This window comes from Haliaeetus albicilla, unplaced genomic scaffold (genome assembly GCF_947461875.1).
Source record: "Haliaeetus albicilla unplaced genomic scaffold, bHalAlb1.1 scaffold_96, whole genome shotgun sequence".
NCBI classification, from domain to species: domain Eukaryota; kingdom Metazoa; phylum Chordata; class Aves; order Accipitriformes; family Accipitridae; genus Haliaeetus; species Haliaeetus albicilla.
Genome location: NW_027212460.1, coordinates 193,292 through 211,091, shown reverse-complemented (window position 1 = coordinate 211,091; position 17,800 = coordinate 193,292). Strand labels below are relative to the sequence as shown.

General features: G+C 52.8%; 1 protein-coding gene across 1 annotated transcript; it reads left to right on the top strand.

Moving 5' to 3' along the window:
* Positions 1–4,072: 4,072 nt before the first annotated feature.
* LOC138684139 (electroneutral sodium bicarbonate exchanger 1-like) lies at positions 4,073–17,314 on the top strand (the record flags this gene model as incomplete). Its single annotated transcript, XM_069777854.1, has 22 exons — positions 4,073–4,442; positions 5,162–5,308; positions 5,755–5,890; positions 6,106–6,266; positions 7,198–7,383; positions 7,492–7,580; positions 7,713–7,870; positions 8,249–8,336; positions 8,842–8,988; positions 9,146–9,237; positions 9,573–9,747; positions 9,884–10,017; positions 10,555–10,800; positions 10,906–11,011; positions 11,965–12,126; positions 12,837–12,950; positions 13,289–13,450; positions 14,068–14,319; positions 15,127–15,195; positions 15,738–15,911; positions 16,011–16,139; positions 17,261–17,314. Coding segments are annotated over exons 1-22 (3,270 nt in total), but the record flags the coding sequence as incomplete, so codon positions are not given.
* Between the last annotated feature and the right edge of the window lie 486 nt (positions 17,315–17,800).

The window sequence follows — 17,800 nt, the reverse complement described above, 5'->3', positions numbered from 1 at the left end:
GGAGCTGCCTGGAGGCTCCTCTGTTACAGTCAACCAGCTCCGTTTATCCTGCGGCCAAGGGACATGTGTAGGGACACAGCCTGAAGGCCACGCTGTAGGTACAGCGCGGCACAGACCTGCACCCGCTCAGGTTAACTGTTAGGTGGATCCCTAACTCCTGGAGGTACAGTGATCTCCCAGTCAGGATCTCTGCACCAGGCTGTTAAACTGCACGGTAACTCGGGAAGCAGAGAAGGTCCAGATCTGGAGGGGATGGTTAAGCACAGGGCCTCACGTTGAACCTCCTCCTCTAAGCTTGTCCTGTGCTTACAGGGTTCTCGAGCCTCTCGGGCATCTCCCAGACTGGCCGGTTACTCCCAGCTCCCTCGTTCCTGCCTTCCCCTCCCTGCCTGCCTGCTCCACCTTGGCCCCTGCAGCAGCACTCGGCTGAGCACCCTCCGTTGCTCCTGGGGAAAGAGCGTCCTCCTTGCTCTCCGTGGCGTTCCCCCAGCACACGGTGCTGTAGCAAGGACAAGGCAGTCAGAGACAGACACAGCCTGTTGAGCAGAGCGTCCTGCACGCAGTGCTTCCGATAGAGCAGCTCAGGAGCAAGGAGGTGAGCTGGGTGTGCTGCCTCTCACAAAGAGCATTTTACATCGGCGACCTTCCCCGCTGGACCCTCTGCAGCCTCTCTTTTTCCCGGCGTTGTAGGTGTTAGGTTGTGTGGTTGAAGGTTCATCTCCACAAACACAGAGGAGGACAAAGGAGCAATGGCAGGCAGGGGAACCCCAGTGACCTAGGCAGAGGCAAGGGAGCACCCTGCTGTGGCTTTTGCCAGGGCTGTCGCAGGAGAGGGATCGCCCACATTGCCTGGGTATGAGGCTCACCAGACAAGTATTGAGTCTCCCTTGCTCAGCTCACAGACTGACGGGGGGGATGCGCTTCTGTGGCCATGCCCTGCCTCTGAAGCCCGGCCGTAGACAAAAAACTGGCTCAAACTGTGAAGGTTACCAGGCAAGACGTGACGGGGTGCACGTGTGTGGCAAGGTCTGTGCGTGTGAATGTCTGAAACTGAATTCTGAGCTGTCAAGCAGAAGCCTGCTTCTTGCTACACGCAGCCAGCGTGGGCTGGTTGTAAATTTGGGTAACACCTGGAATAAGCAAAAGTGGCATGTCCCGAGTCCTACAGTTAATAAAGAGCTAGGAGCCAGAAGCCTTAATTCGGAGGCTGATCAGGCCTCGTACTGCTCACATAGACAACTTAGATTGGGAAAAGTGGGGGCGTGGGGTTCCAGAAAGAAGAGGTGGTGGCAAAAAGAAGGGTTCCCAGCAAGAAGAAGGGATCTTGAAGAGAAGAAAGGGACCCAGGAAGGAAAAGGTGAAGATCCTGGCTGGAGGAAATATCCTGGAAGTGGCGGAAGATCTTGGAGACCAGAGAGCCGCGTGGAGACAAGTGCCAGGGGATGCCCAGGGACCTTGACCAGCACCCTGCGAAACTGGTAACGGCGAGCAGCTGCACAGCAGGAACCAAGGTGACGTTCTGCCTGACCTTCCCGGGCCTGCAGTAGCCTCCCTGCTGGGAAGGGGAGTTGGATCAAGCAACTGCAGGATTCAATAGGAATGCATTTCACGAAGGTAAAGAGGACACAGCAGTGGCTTGGAAACGCTGGTTGGTTTAATGGTAAAACTGGAATTATTCTGTGAACTGTGCATTCCTTTTAATATGGACTTAACTTCAAAGCAGCTATTTTAAATTGTTCTGACTTCACCTTAATCGACACCTGCAATCTTCATCATCTTATCTTCTCCAACAGCGACACCACACCCTGCCCCTCCCCACCCCCTGCAAAAAAAACCCAAACCCAACCCAGGAAAAGAAGGACTTCAAGGGCAAGCTAGGCAGCAAAGTTGTGCGAGATTGGTCAAACTGCTCAAAGTTTGCAGAGAGATTGGAGCTTGCAATTCAGATGTGCGTCGCTCAGCATGGGGAGGGTGGTACGCACCTTTCACTGGAGTCAGAGGGAAAAACAGGGAGAAGGGAGCTGCAGCGTAAAGAGTAAAGAAGGACACAACATTCTTAGGAAAACTCTCCTTTTTGTTTCCTTTTCCTTGCTCCTTCGCTTCCAGAACTCCGTGGTCGCAGTTTGTGCTGCCTCACCTCCAGCACAGCGTGCAGAATGAAACGACTGTCACAGAATTCGTCCTCCTGGGGTTCTGCAGCACCCCAGCCCTGCAGCGCTGCCTCTTTGGCCTTTTCTCTGCCCTCTGCTCTGCCACTCTGATGGGAAACGCACTTGTCTTTCTGCTTATCTGCCTGGACTACTGCCTCCACAGCCCCATGTACTTCTTCCTCTGCCACTTCTCCATCGGGGACATCTGCTACACCTCCAGCAATGTCCCCCGTATGCTAAGGAGCCTCCTTGGACAAGGCAGAACCCTCTCCGTTGCTGGGTGTGGGGCACAGATCCATCTTTATTTAATCTTTGCACTTACAGCGTGCGTGCTGCTGGCCGTGATGTCTCATGTTCGCTACGTGGCAATCTGCCGCCCCCCGCGCTATGCCCTCATCATGATCTGGAGGCTGCGCCTCACCCTTGCCACAGTTTTGTGGGCTTTGGCGTTCGTATTTGGTACACTGCAAGCCTCTCTGGCTTTACACCTGCCTTTCTGCGGCCCCTGCGAGGTTGTCCACTTCTCCTGTGAAGTTCTTGCTGTCTTAAAGCTGGCCTGCACTGCCGCTCCTGCCAATAAAGTCCCGATCTTTGCTATTTGTGTGTGCTTCTTCCTCTTGCCTTTAGCCTTAATCCTGATTTCCTCCCTGGACACCCCGGCCACCGATCTGCGCATCCGCTCTGTGCCAGGATGGCACGAAACCTTGTCCACGTGTGGCTCCCACCCGACCGTGGTGGGTGTCTTTTATGGAAACGCCATCTTCATGTACGCGGGGCCCGGGAGCGGTAACTCCTCTGGGAGGGAGAAAGTTCTTTCCCTTTTCTGCAGTCTCGTCAGCCCCAGTTTGAACCCCGTCATTTACAGTCGGAGGAACAAGCAGGTGAAGGAAGCCTTGCTGAAGCTTCAGAGAAGGAAGAGGGTCTTTCATTCCGTCTAGCTGGTGCTCTAGGCTTTCACCTGTCTCCTGTCTTTCTGCTCTTTCTTCTTGAGCTCTTGGGGTATTTCTCATGGAATGTTAAGTGGTTAAAACGTAACACAAGACATGGTTATTCAAATGCATTTGTCTCTTGTTTCTCTGTGCAGTCTGATGAATATCATGACACAAAATGACTCATTGTTATTCCTTGTATTGCAGATAACTAATTCTTGTTCCTCAGATGCAGCCGTCCTAGACGGGTAGTACGTTCCACCGGAACCAGGTGGAGAAAGCAGTCTTCTCGGTTCTAGCTAGCAGTCAGGATAAACTACTGTGTAGCAGGGTTTTTTTCTGAATCTACCCATTGATCCAGTAAGATATTCTTTTTCCCTACCGTATTTGTACCTCCTGTTATCCTCAGGATGCTAGAGCTTCAGCTCTACTGTTAGAAAGAAAAAGAGAGAAAACATGCTGCTGCTAATGGGCTTTGCTTCTCAGGAGGGCGAACGAGCCTGTGAAGGGTTTTCCTTCTGCACACTTTTGAGCCTGATACCTCTCATGCAGGAAGTTTCTCTGTTCTGGAGAGTTTTTGCTCAAAGCAGAGCTGGCTTCTCCCCAGGCACTAAGTTTTCCAAGCGGGAAGGGTCTAGGGGTGCGTGGCTTTAAGTAGCTGCCTGGATCCGCATCATAGCTTGTGATTTCATAATGGTCCCTATTGTGTCTCTGGAGTTGGTGCACACTGGGTGCCACTTAGCTCCTCCCGTGAGGGCTACTCCATCAGTCCCTGGGGAATCGGGCCCCCTGACTGACCTGGAGGTTCAGTTGTCCCCAAAACCCAGTGACTGACGTGAGGATGAACCCCAACGGGGGTTACAAAATGACACTTCTGGAAGAGTTACAGGTAGCACGGCCGGGGCTCAAAAGTGCAGTTTTGTGGGTTGGTTTTTTTTTTTCCAGTTTGGAAATCACTTTTTTAGACAGGAACCTCAAGATCAAAGCAGGAGGTGGGTTTGTTTGGTCTGAAACACTCATCCCTCTCCTGCTGTATTAAATACGTCCAGACTCTCGTGGTATACAGTACAGGTGATGTTATGGGCTGTTTTATTTGCGTATGGGAAGAAAAACCTCCTACAAGTCCGTGGTTTTAGGGCTGTGCCTGAAGGAGGAGGAGGCACGCAGAGGCGTGATGGCTCGTGGACTCGCGTGGACGCAGGGGTGGATGATGGCTGGGAGGACGTAAGGGAGCTCTCCACCCCCAGCCCCAACTTTTCCCTTCTTGTCGTTGCTAAACAGAGACATGACGAGGAGGCAGTGATTGACCGGGGAAGAAGGAGCAACGCTGTCAGTGTTCGCTATGAGAAGGAGGAGTTGGAAGGTGAGTCTCTGCTGAGATCCTGGTAGAGGAGCCACCAGCCCAGTGCGTTTTCCCATTGCACAAAGTCTCTCCTGTGTGCCTTGTTGGGTGTCACATCATGTGCAGCAAAACGTGCCGCGCTTCTCAATAAAGCAGCACAGTTATTGTCACGTTTTTTACTATTACGGCTTTTTAAACGGAGGGAAGAAGCCCCCCGGGAGGCCACGGTGTGAGTTGTAGCCATGGGGCTCGATAATTCACGGCTTTTTTTCTCGCAGAGGCTGCTCCTGGCTTGGAGAGGTCAGGAGAATCATGTCAGGAGAATCATTTCAGGGCTGCAGATGCGGGGCTGTGATTTTCTTTTTCTGTTCTGGAGTTCATTACGATGGGACTGATTTGATCGTCTCTTGTCGCCTCGTGCCATACAGCGATTTTGAAAAGAATTAGCTTGTGTTGCTGCTTAATGAGCAAGTCTGAGTGTTGTCCAGCCGAAGCTGGAATTTGAGAAGAGGTCCGATACTCTGGGGGCACTTTTAGATGACCCGGAGCCAACACTTGTTGTTGCTGTGCTGTTGCAAAGCTCGAGTAAAATAGGCTTGGAAAAAAGGAGGTCCAGTGAAAATAACATTAAGGGAAGCTGGCGTTGCTCCTGGGATTTAACCGTGGCTTAGCAAGGCACCGGCCACCTCAACCATTGCCGCAATGCCGAGAGTGCTGCAAAAAACGCTGCTTTTTCGCAGGCCACCGGACCCTGTACGTGGGCGCGCGGATGCCACTGGTTAGGCAGAGCCACCGGCATCACCGACGCCACAGCCAGAAGCATCGGGAAGGGGAACGGGAGAAGGACTCTGCCCCGACGGAGCAGGGCTACCACTGTAAGTCCCACCGCGGCATTCGCTAAACTCCTGGGGGCAGCGTGGGCGCTGGGGCCTTCTGCAAGCAGGTCCCCGTGGCTAGTTTGAGTGAGTTGCTGTTCTTCCGAGGGAAAGTAGTGGCCTTATTGTGCAACGCCCTCTTTTTCCTAAGTTTTACTTTTTTTTTTTTTTTTTTTTTTTAATGCAGTTAAATGCCTAATGGGTTTAGGCTCGTCTTCCTTAGAGGGATCCTGGCTTTAAAAATGGCAATGTGGGGAAGGAAAGCAGCCCATCCTTATGCAGAGGTGGACTAGATGCTTCTCCTTCTCCACGGCTGTGTGCAAGCCCAGACAGACGCAGGGGAGAGGGGCCAGCCCAGTGTTTATGGCTGCACTGGTGCTGATGGCCACTTTGCACGTGAGCGTGACGAGCTGTGTTCAGGCGCGGTAACGGGATGGGTCTTTGCCTTCTGCCCCCAGGCTCCCCGTCCCAGCGGGTGCAGTTCATTCTCAGGACCAAGGAGGACGAGCAGCACGTCCCTCACCACTTGTTCTCCGAGCTGGATGAGATCTGCGTAAAAGAGGGCCGAGATGCCGAGTGGAAGGAAACGGCAAGGTAAATCCCCGCTGCTTGGCTGCGGTGGGAGAGGAGTCCCCGCACCGGCAGCGCCCGTGGGCTCTGCTTTCTCCTCTCCAGGACGCGAAGCTTTTGCAGCTGCAGGTGGCGGCACGAGGAGCCTTGTCCTCTTGCCACCCCGTGGCTCTGTCAAAGGGGTTGCAGAGCTGGGGCTGTTTTCTTGCAATGGGGCTGATCGCACCCGATGTCCGCAGGTGGCTGAAGTTTGAGGAGGACGTGGAAGACGGCGGCGAGCGCTGGAGCAAGCCCTACGTTGGCACGCTGTCCTTGCACAGCCTCTCCGAGCTGAGGAGCTGCATCAGCAAGGGGTCGGTGCTGCTGGACATTTGTGCCAACAGCATCGAAGAGATTGCAGGTACCGTGGGCGCTGCATCCCTCCGGGAACAGCCGAGCTCAGCTCGCCACGGTGCTCTTCACTCCCAAATCAAACCCTGCCCCAATGGCACGTCCTTTTCCAGAAGTGCCACTGTGTTTTTCTCATGAGCTGTTTTTGGATGTAGACTGGGCGTGCGACATCGCACCCTTTTTTTATTCCAATACGGGGTCCTTTTGAAAGCAGTCTGTGGGGTTGGAGAAGCCACTAGAGAATATTCTGCAGCCAAAAAGGAGCGTGTGTCAGGGCTTAGCAGGCTGCTCTTAGAAATACGGAGTCTGCGTAAGAGCTGAACCTCCTTAAAGGAACTATTTCTTACAAGCTGTTTCCTCGCATTCTTTTTTTTACTTTTGCCTTAACATCCAGCTTTTAAGAGTTTTAAGGCAGAGTTTATCTGGCGATGACCAAGCAGTGTATTTCTGTGGGGAAGATACTTGAAGTTAATTGCAAAAGCCGCTTTGGAGAAGTTATCTTTGACTGGCGGCAGGTCTCCATTCAGCCCTTTCAAGGGCTGGAGAAGTCGGAGCCGTTCTTAGCACGTTTCTCCCTGGGCTCGGCAAATTGCACTCGATCAGCACGGGAAACTCTGGGAACGTCTGTGCTATAGATTGCTTATAATTTGGGTAAACGTGTAGAGTCAGAAAGGCCAGGTCGGGCAAGAAAATTGCGTTCTTTAGAATGGGAAATATTTATCTTAGCGGAATGATGAATAAGCACTTGGGTGATGTTTCTTAGCAAAAGAAAATTCTCGTTTTCGCTGCAAAGGCTGAACATTATTAAAAAGCCTTGCTATGCAAGGCTGAGCCGGCATTAGGGTACAGCCTGTGTGGCACAGCCTTCCCTGGGGGCTTTGGGGGTCGGGACTTGTTGGGGTTTCTGCTCTGATGGCTTTGTTTCCCTTTGCCAACCTCAGATATGATCCTGGCCCAGCAAGAACAGTCCACGGAGTTTGACGAGCACACGCGGGCGCGAGTTCGAGAAGTCCTTTTGAGGAAGCACCACCATCAGAACGAGAAGACAACCACCCTTCTCCCCGCTGTCTGCTCGTTTGCTGATGTGAGCAAGAGGCAGTCAGACCTGCACCTCCTCTACAAGCCAGGTGAGGGTTTCTGCAGGGCTGTGGCCCCATTAGACTTGTCCGGGCAAAGGAGAAGCGTCCCAGTTGCTCCTTGTCCATCTTTCTGAGTGTCTTTCTTTTTCCTACCAGCCCAAACAATCACCCCTTGTCCTTCTCCCACCGCTGCGGAAGCTAAAGATGGGGTGAACCCTGAGAGCGGAGCAATGGATTTAAGCAAGGTGAGACACTCGTAGCTTTCTTACGCCTTTAGGGCCAGATTTGCTCTTGCAAACTTGGCTGCAGAGTGTGCTGCAGAGTGCTGTGGGCTTTGCTTTTGGGGTAATTGCCTGAAAATCGCTTGTCGTGCCCAGGCGGAGCTGCACTTCATGAAGAAAATCCCCACCGGGGCTGAAGCATCCAACGTGCTCGTAGGAGAGCTGGATTTCCTTCACCAGCCCATCGTGGCATTTGTCCGCCTGAGCCCGGCTGTCCTCCTCTCAGGCATGACGGAAGTTCCCATCCCAACAAGGTGCGAATGAGAAGCGCAAATTTTTTCCGTAAAAAAGACACCCAACCAAACATCAAGTTGCAGGCATCAGTTTGGTGTCCCAAGGGAACAAGGCTAGTGGGAGGGGGAGCAAGCGCGTTTCCCCCACCCACATCTCCTCGCCTTCGTTTCTCCATTCCCTGCTGTAGCTTTTAAACCCATTGGCCAATTGTAATGAAAGTTGGCCCCCAAATTAAATTTGCCGTCGGTTTTGAAGAATTTCAAATTCATCGCGGCGTCGCTGAGCCTACGTGTCCCGTCTTGAGCCACGCTCTGGGCTGGGAGCTGCCAGGGCTTTCCTTGGGTGCTCTTGGAGCAAGGACACCTTCTTCTCTCTCTCATTTTGTTTTTCTTGCCCAGGTTCCTGTTTGTTTTGCTTGGACCAGAAGGAAAAGCCCATCAGTACCATGAGATCGGCAGGTCCATGGCCACTATCATGACGGATGAGGTGCGACAAGATGAGATAGCTCCGGGTCATTTTTGCCTTTCTTCAGCTCTCCCTGTCTCTGAAGTAGTGAGGAAGAGGATTTGCTGTCCCAGCTGCCCGCAGCTCTCCAAATAGCCCAGCCCTCTTTCTCACCCCAAAGCAAACACGCAGCTTTGCATCACCCCACATCCTGGAGGCTGAAATCCCACCCGGGGTGCATCCTGCACCTCATCCTTCTCGCCGGGTTCCCCAGCACGCTGTCCCCAGTGGTGGCATTGCCAGGGCCAGTAAAACTTCTCTTGCTCTTTAAGCAGAAGGGTATGGTGTGCCATGGGGGACGGGGGCCTCGTGGGGGAGATGATTACAAATGCCCCGATGCACAGATTTTTCCTTTTGGGGGAATATTTCCTGCCCTTTCCAGCAGGAAATTTTGGGGAGAAAGCCTTGCGTTTAGCCAAGAGCTTATTGCACTGGTTAGGACATCCGAGCTGGGTTGTCCTCTCACCAGGTTGTCTTCTATTGGCAGGTTTTCCGTGACGTTGCCTATAAAGCCGAGAACGGGGCTGACCTCGTGGCTGGCATCGACGAGTTTCTGGATCAGGTCACGGTCTTGCCGCCAGGAGAGTGGGATCCATCGATCCGAATCGAGCCCCCGAAAAACGTCCCTTCGCAGGTGGGAGGCGCGAGGGGGACGGGCAGGACGGCTGGGGATGCTGTTCAGGGGCCCAAATTCACAAGGTCCCACTCTGACACAGTCACAGAGCCAGACCAGACGCAAAACAAGCCAGTGGTTACAAGTCCATAGCTTTATCTTACTTCCATTTTAACAGGAAAAAAGGAAGATGCCAGGAGCTCTTGATGACAGTGCTTCTCACAGCATGCTGGAGAAACACAGTGGCCCTGAACTGCAGCGGACGGGAAGGTGGGAGCTTTAACAGTTTGGGTTTTTTTCTTCTGTTTGCCTCTCAAATCTGAGCAGGCACCTTCCCTTCTAGCAGGTCTTTGGGGTTAGCTGGTTCAGTGAAGGGGCTCCACATTGCCAGCTTGGTCCCCTGGGCTGGGCAGGGGGGAGATCTGGGCGGCTGGGCTCAGCCCCAGCCATCACCATTGCATGCAGGTTTCCTTGATTTGGGATGAAGGAGGGTGCTTCTTTTTAGCCACGAAAGTTACTCTGTGCTTGTGATTGCCCTTCTGCAGCAAAGCAAAGTCAACGTGTTCCTCCAAGAGAACAGACTCTCTTCTTTTTCCTTCCTGCAGGCTCTTTGGAGGTTTGAGCCTGGACGTGAAGCGGAAAGCCCCGTGGTTCTGGAGCGACTTCCGGGATGGTCTGAGCCTGCAGTGCCTGGCGTCCTTCCTCTTCCTCTACTGTGCCTGCATGTCCCCTGTCATCACCTTTGGGGGACTGCTGGGGGAGGCGACCAATGGCCACATAGTGAGCACCTCTCTCTGTTGGGGGGCATGGGGGAGGATCAAACTCAGGCCAAAGTCCTTGCTGCAGTGAATTGGCTTTGGTTTTTGTTTCTCCCTAACGCTTTATTTACTCACGGCTGCCTCTCTTCCCCGGACAGAGTGCCATGGAGTCGCTGCTGGGCGCGTCCATGGCCGGCGTGGTGTATTGCCTCTTTGCCGGCCAACCTCTCACCATCCTCGGCAGCACCGGACCCGTCCTCGTGTTTGAGAAGATCCTCTACAAGTTCTGCAAGTAAGGCTGGCTGCCGCAGCTGGGTGCTGTGAGAGCCTTCAGAAGGGGGCAGTGATGGAGAAAAGATGCTTTTCTTTTCTTTTTCTTAGGGGTAGTTGCTAGATTTTAGTGACAGTCCTTTTGTTGCGATGGCTTTGGTGGGAGATAAACCACCCTTGTTGCCATAAGGTTTATTATTAAGCCCCAGCTTGCTGGCAGCAGGTGACTGGGTGCAAACCCAGCTGGTTTCAGTGTTAGGGCGTCAGGGTGATGTGGGAGAACACCACCTGGCCCAAGAGGGACCTGACCTCAAGCAGCCTCCAAGGTGTTAACACAAGATCCTTGTTAAACAGTGGTAACTAAATAATTGGCCTCTCCTCCTGTGGGTCTACCCCCTGCACCACAGCCCCGAGGCTCTCTGTAGTAGTACGTGGAAACTGCATTTCCCATCCGCAGCCTTGACACGCTCCAAAATTGCTCCCCGCTTTCCCCGAAGGCAGGCATGGCTCAGGGCCTCTTGCTGGCCTTTCCAGCCTTTGTTTCATTTTGCTTTCCCAGGGAGTACACGCTCTCCTATCTGTCTCTGCGGGCGTGCATTGGGCTGTGGACCGCCTTCTTGTGCATAGTGCTGGTGGCCACCGACGCCAGCTGTTTGGTGTGCTACGTCACCCGCTTCACGGAAGAAGCCTTTGCCTCCCTCATCTGCATCATCTTCATCTACGAGGCTCTGGAGAAGCTGAGTCACCTGCGAGACACCTACCCTGTGCACATGCACAGCAAGCTGGACTTCCTCACCAGCTACTAGTGGGTTTTTTTTCCCCCTGAGAAAGCTGCTGCCCCTTGGCAGGAGCTCCGGGCTGCACCTCCATCGCCTTTCCCTTACCCCTGTCTTGGCTTCTCTCCTGCCAGCTGTAAGTGTGAGGCACCGACCCATCCCAGCAACGAAACGCTGCGTTTCTGGGCGAGCAACAAGATCAACGTGTCTGGCATCGCCTGGGAAAACCTCACGGTGACCGTAAGTGCCCCGAGCCACTGCTTCCTCGCGCCGCGGCCATGGGGTCCAGGGGCATTTGCATGGTGCAGAAGTCAGAGCCCTTCAGGGAATGATGGGCTTCAAACTGTGCTAGTGCTGCTCGGAAAAGTCCTTGCTTAAATCTAGCGTGTGGTTTTAACCCGCTTGGTCCTGGGGAGGAGAGTCCACCTTGTCCCAGTCTACCTGGTCCCCAACGTTGTGGGTAGCAAGCGTCCCCCTCAGGCCTGTTGCAGGACAGTATTTCTGACTGGGAGGAAGGTTAAGTAGTGGGTGGTTTGATTATTGTAGAAGTTGTAGGACTTAAGTTCATGCTTGAAAGATAGTAATTGGTCTCCTTAATGGGTTCCTAGTAACTCCAGGCCTTGCTTTCTCGTTCAGTGCTGTCTGTAGGTACATGCATAAATTTGCATGTCTGAGCAGCCTCTCAGGCTGTTGTTGCTGGAAGCAGAGCCCGGGCCTAGGGCGGCAGGCTCTTATGGTGGCCTTCATGCCCTCTTGGCCAGGTTCTGCGAGCCCTCCCCTGGGACGGGACGATTTGTCTCTTCTCCTCCTTTCCTACCATGGTTGTCTTTAGCCCTCCTTCCCTCTTCCCTCTCTCTCTATCCCCAAGAGTTTCCAGTGTTTCCTCTTCCCTCTGGTGTCTTCTCTAGCCACGATTGCTCAAATGGCAGGCAGAGGACGTGCCGAGGGTGTGTGGTATGGTGTCCCCTCACATCTCATTTCTCCGCTCTGTAGTTCGATGTGTCACTTGTTCAGCTGCTGCTGCTGCTCATTAAATATAATGAGCAGGAGCTCATATAATAAATTAAATATCATTGGCAGGAGCAGTTACAGGGTCGTGGATCTTGGACCAAGATCCTCAAAACCCCCTAGCTATGCGAGGTTTCCCTGCCGCACGTGCACTGCCTTTGTGTCCTGACGCTCTGTTTCTCCAGGAATGTCGGTATTTGCGTGGGGAGTTTCAAGGACCTGCCTGTGGACGCGACGGCCCCTACACGCCTGACGTGTTCCTCTGGTGCTGCATCCTCTTCTTCGCCACCTTTGCCCTGTCAAGCTTCTTGAAGAAGTTTAAAACCAGCCACTACTTTCCAACCAGAGTAAGCAGAAGATGGTGGCCAGCGTCCATCTCCACACTCGTTTCCCAAAATGGCTTTCCTGGAGCACTAAGCAGTATTTGCCCCGCCTTGGTCAAGCTGGGAAACGTTGGCCTTTGCAGGCCAAGCTCTCCAAGAGCTTGGATGTCCCGCACTCATTTCCATGAGTGCAAAATCATCGTAGCATTTCCCACCTGCCTCATGACCTGCCCCAGACTGAACATTTTTGGGGTTTGATTTTTTTGATTTTTTTTTTTTCCTCCTCAGGTAGTAGGAAGTCAGGTTTCCCAAAGTTTTGGGGTTTTTTTTCCTTACCTTCTGTGCATTATGTGCTCGAGCGGAAAGTAGAGTCAAATGAGGAGCTTCCTTTTGAGGACTAAAGGATGCCTCGGTGCCTTGTTGCCATTGTAGCTGTGAGTGTAGCTGTAGTGGCAGGCATCTGTTTTCTTATTTTTAATATTATTATTATTATTTTTAGGTTTTGACTTAAACCAACCCTTGTCCGCCTAATTAAGCTTTTTTTATTGTCTGACACCAGATCTCACAGGGACAAACACAGCAACAGTATCTAAGCAAGGGATCAGGCTGCACGTGCTCAGAGGGGTGGTGGGATTTGGTTAACCAGCCTTAATGTTGTGGATGTCTGCAACTCTTGCATCTCACGTTACGGCCCTGTTTGCCATGCCCCTTTCACCTCTGGTTCCTTGCCCCAGGTACGGTCCACAGTGAGCGACTTTGCTGTTTTCCTCACCATCGTCATCATGGTGCTCCTTGACTTTGTGGTTGGGATCCCATCGCCGAAGCTCCAGGTCCCCCATGCGTTCAAGGTAATGGGGTGTTTTGGCAGGTGGGGGTGCCACAAGGTGATGCCGGGGCAGGGCAGGGCTGAGTCTGGAGGAGATGCTGGTGGTGTGACCATCTCCTCTTCCACCTCCAAGTGCCTTGCTTCCTCCTGGAAAGGAGAAGATGGCCCCAAAACTAGATACCTACAGGAGAAGTATCTAGAGGTGCTTGCAAAGAGGAGACTGGCACTGCTGAAGCCCACGGGAGAGGGGGACATGAAGCCAGGGCTGGGAGGTGCTCTGACACAGGGAGGGAGGGGAAAATGAAAGCCAGTGGAGTGCCTGGGCTGGGAGACGATGCTGATGTGTGGGCTTTGTTGCAGCCTACCAGAGACGACCGCGGGTGGTTCATCAACCCCATAGGACCCAACCCTTGGTGGACGGTGTTGGCTGCGCTCGTCCCAGCTCTGCTCTGCACCATCTTGATATTCATGGACCAGCAGATCAGTGCCGTTATTGTGAACAGGAAGGAGCACAAGCTGAAGGTAAGGGCCTGTGAGAGATGACGCCAGCCCCAGCCCCTTCTGGGCTGCAGGTCTGGGGAGAAGCTCTTATTCCCGATGCTTTCTGAAGGCATTGGTTTGGGACAAGGTCAGGCTGCGTGGCAGGATGCTCTCCTGGATTAACGATGATGCAGGGAGCAAGTGACAGGGCAGTTCAGATGAGCAACCTTTTGGAGGAGCAAATTAATCTTGGAGCAATACAGAAGCGCGTTTTTGTTTTAAAATGGCAGCAGCAGCAGGTGCGGGGAATGAATTGTTTTGATGCGCTGCCAGGGATAACTCAGAGTCACACCTTCCTTGCAAGTGGTAGAATTTTCTTTGTGAGTGAAAAAAATGGTTGGGTGGTTTTGGGTTGTGGGGTTCTTTTTTTGGAGAAGTATGTATCGCACAAGCTCCCCATATCCCTTGTGTCTGAACTCCTGCCAGATTTTCACGCCAGGTGCTTGTGCAAAGCCTGCATACACCCTTACTCGTTTCCATTTCTTGTTTTAAATTCTGAAGAAGTTGACTTGTGCTCGAGCAGGGTTTGAGTCTGACTTGCGACGTTCTCCTTGCTCTTGTGCTATGGGATGCTCTGTTTCTTGTTTTCCTGCCTGCAGAAAGGATGCGGGTACCACCTGGACCTTTTCGTGGTGGCCGTGATGCTCGGGGTGTGCTCTGTGATGGGGCTGCCCTGGTTTGTGGCTGCGACCGTCCTGTCCATCACCCACGTGAATAGCCTCAAAGTAGAGTCTGACTGCTCAGCTCCAGGAGAACAACCCAAGTTTCTGGGGATACGAGAGCAGAGAGTCACTGGCTTGCTGATCTTTGTGCTCATGGGCTGCTCCGTCTTCTTCACTTCCGTGTTAAAGGTGAGAGGAAAATGCAAACCACCCAACAACCGCGAGCTTGTTGGAGGTTACCGAAAAACAGTCCCCTCTCTGCAGGCCTGAGTAGTTAGTTGTGGAGCGGAGGAGGAGGAGGTGATCCCAACCCTTGGGGCTTGACCCACGGTGGGAACCAGCCTCCGTTAGGCTTTGCAGCCCTTCAGGCCCCCGTTTGGTGTGCTCGAGGCGAGCGAGCAACGCAACTGCTTGAATTTTCGGGTGCCTTTCAGGCCCGCCCATGTTTATGGGTTACAGTTGAGCATATTCAGACCAGCACATCTGCTCTCTTTCAAACAGGCAGCCCGTTACTGGCTGCAATTTGCTCCCCAAACGCCCCGGAGCAGCCGTTCCCAGGAGCTAAACAGACTGAGGTCATCCCCGTGGGCTTCCTTGCACGTTCCTCCCACAAAGTAATCTCGTCTCTAGGCTAAAAGGAGGCCTGTGGCCTTTGCCTGTTGCCCCAAGAATAGGCAGAAGTGTTTTTCTACCGCCACAGAATGCGGCATAGGGTAGCACGGGTGAAATCGCCTATTTTCCTCCAACCTTTCTGGAAAATAGGATTATTCTGAGGAGAGGTAACTCCCAAGTTCAGCCTAAAGCAGAGCCTTAGCTCACTCGTGCGCACAAAATCTTTAATGGTTAAAATCTGACCCATCTCTAAGCCTGAACGGAAGCTGGAAAGCTTCAAGCAATTTTAGGCAGTGCCTGCGGAAGAGGGTGGTAATACTGAAAATGCAATATAGAAAAAGAAACGATTGCATTCTTTTTTTTTTTTTTTCTTTTTCCCCCCAGTTTATACCAATGCCTGTGCTTTATGGTGTCTTTCTCTACATGGGTGTGTCGTCGCTCAGAGGAATTCAGGTACGGACTCTTTTACAGCGTGCAGCATGTCGGCTCCCTGGTATTTTGTCTCCGTAGCAGCAGGGAAAAAAGCAGTGGCATGGGAAGAACTTCTCGCAGAGCAAGCAATGAAACTCTTTTGTGTAAGAAAAAGATTGGTGGAGGCACAGGAGGTATATAGGGCTGGGAGGACCAGGCAAGTTCAGCGCTCTCTGTTTCAGGGTTTAGGGCCGGTCAGTGTTTGGTTACGTGAAAGCGGGGGAATTCAGTGCAAAGGGAAGGCAGTTTCTACCACTGGTGGAAATCCTCGCTGGGGGATTCAGTGGGCCAAGAAATGCTAATAATGGAATGGCATGGAATAGTTGCCGTTTGGTGGGCAGCTCTCAGGGGCAAGCCGGTTGATAGATGGAGCGAAGGGAAAACGGGTGCTGCTCCCAGGAGGAACGCGGTGGGATCCAGGATTTCTGACGGCAAGCGAGATGCTGCAAACTGCCTCCACGTCTCGAGAGGGCCAGAAACTTGCCGCAGTCCCAAGGTGGCAACCTTTCCCTTTTATTTTGCAGTTCTTTGATCGCTTGAAGCTGTTTTGGATGCCGGCGAAACACCAGCCGGATTTCATCTACCTGCGGCACGTGCCCTTGCGAAAGGTGCATTTGTTCACGGTGATCCAGCTGACCTGCCTCGTCCTGCTCTGGACCATCAAGGTGTCCCGTGCCGCCATCATCTTTCCCATGATGGTAAGAGCTGCCGCCGCTCGGCAGCGGGGTGTTTGCAGCGTTGGAGCGAGAGGTGGCATCGTCTCTGAGCTCACCGCATCTTCCCTCTTATTCGTGAAGGTTTTGGCTCTCGTCTTTGTCCGGAAAGCGATGGATTTCTGCTTCTCAAAGCGAGAGCTCGGCTTTCTGGATGACCTTATGCCAGAAAGGAAGAAGAAGTTGGACGATGCCAGAAATGAAGCCGGAGAAGAAGAAGAGGTAAGGCTTGCTGGGTCCTCGGGGCTGGACATCTCCGTCGGGCTGTGAGATTGCCTGTTTCTCTTACAGCTTGTCTGGAAACGTTGGGGGAAGATCAGCACTCAGTCGAAATAGATCCCAATAGCCTGGATCCCACGTTGTAACCTTTGTTTCCTCAAGTAGCAGTGAGCTGAACAGTTGAATACAGGTGTAATTTTTAAAACGAGTTGTTTTTCACAAAGGTCATTATGATGATTATTATTATTAGATGGTGATGCTGCTGCTGCTGCTGCTGGCAAGATTTGCTCATAATCGTGTTTTGAACACACAATCCCCCTGCCCCGAAATCTTTGGAGTGAACGGTTTCTCCCCTGCTGCACTAATACCTATAGCTGCCAAGGGGCAGAAGGGGAGGGCAGACTGCTAAGTTTGTGCTGGGCATTCAGCTTATCTCCACTTTGACCAAAGACAGAGAACGTGATTTGTCCCTTTTTAACATCAGGAGTCCAGGAGGGCGATGGAAGCTGCTGCTGCTGCAAGTTCAGTTCAGCTGAACGTGGGGAAGACCAGTGACGTGGATATCCCAAAGCAAGGCAGTGACAGGTAAAGCCCCACCAAGCGCCAGGACCCCCGGCAAGATTAGCTTGAAGGTGTTTGGCAGAGTTTTCTCCACTTGCCTCTTTGTGGGGCATCCCACAGAAACCAGCAGGCAGCTTGGTGGGAAAATCAAATTCGGGGGCAGGGCTGCAGGAGGTGATCGCAGGGCTCTGACCCCAAGCAGAGTGGCTGCAGCACTCGCGTTTGACCCCCAAAGCTTGCATCATCAGTGCCTTTACGGTAGCTGGAGATCCTCATGCTTACACATGCGGAGTTGCAGGCGTGATCTGTACCAGCAGTGGCTTAGGAACCCGGACCGGGGCTAAACCCCAGCAAGAGCCTTTGCACAGAGCTGTTGCTCTGCGGCTCCCCGGCTTGCCTCCCAAAACTCCTCATCCAGCAAAACCTCCCACGCTTATGCGGAGCTTTGATTCTCGGGGCTCCGCTGTTCCTCTTGCTGATGCTAATGCCCTTGGTGGCATCAGTTCCCATAATCACGGATTGCTATGTAAAATATTTATTGCAGGACTGATCCTTCTGAGATTATTATCCTGGATGAAATGTCACAAACGACCGTATGGAAGGCTCTCACTTTGAAGACAGAAACCCTTTGAATCCAGGGAGGAAAAAGGTAAAGGATTGCACGTGAACGTGACCGTGCTCCTCTGCAAGCGACGGCGCGTGCCTACGCTTTTCCCACGCTTTGGCCGGCAAGGCTGAGCAAACGGCCTGTCCCTGGGAACAGGCAGTGAGGACCGTGGCATGCAAACCAGCTCCTCTCTGCTGGGGTGGTCCCCCGAACAGGGCTGAATCAGCAGCAGCTGGCAGGTCTTCCACTGATGATGCTCTCCCTCTTTTTCTCTTCCCTTCGCCTTTCCCCACTCCCGCTTTTCACGTTTAGGAATCTTGACTTTGAAGGAGAGGAGTGAGAGCGTGACTTGGGGATGTGCCAACGGAGACGGAGGGAGAAAGCGCTTTGTTTCAGTTGGAGGATTCCCATTAAAGCCATGCAGACGTTTTCAGTTATCCTTGGTGTGCTTCAGGCATTCAGTATCTCTAGACCAGCAAGCTGAGGT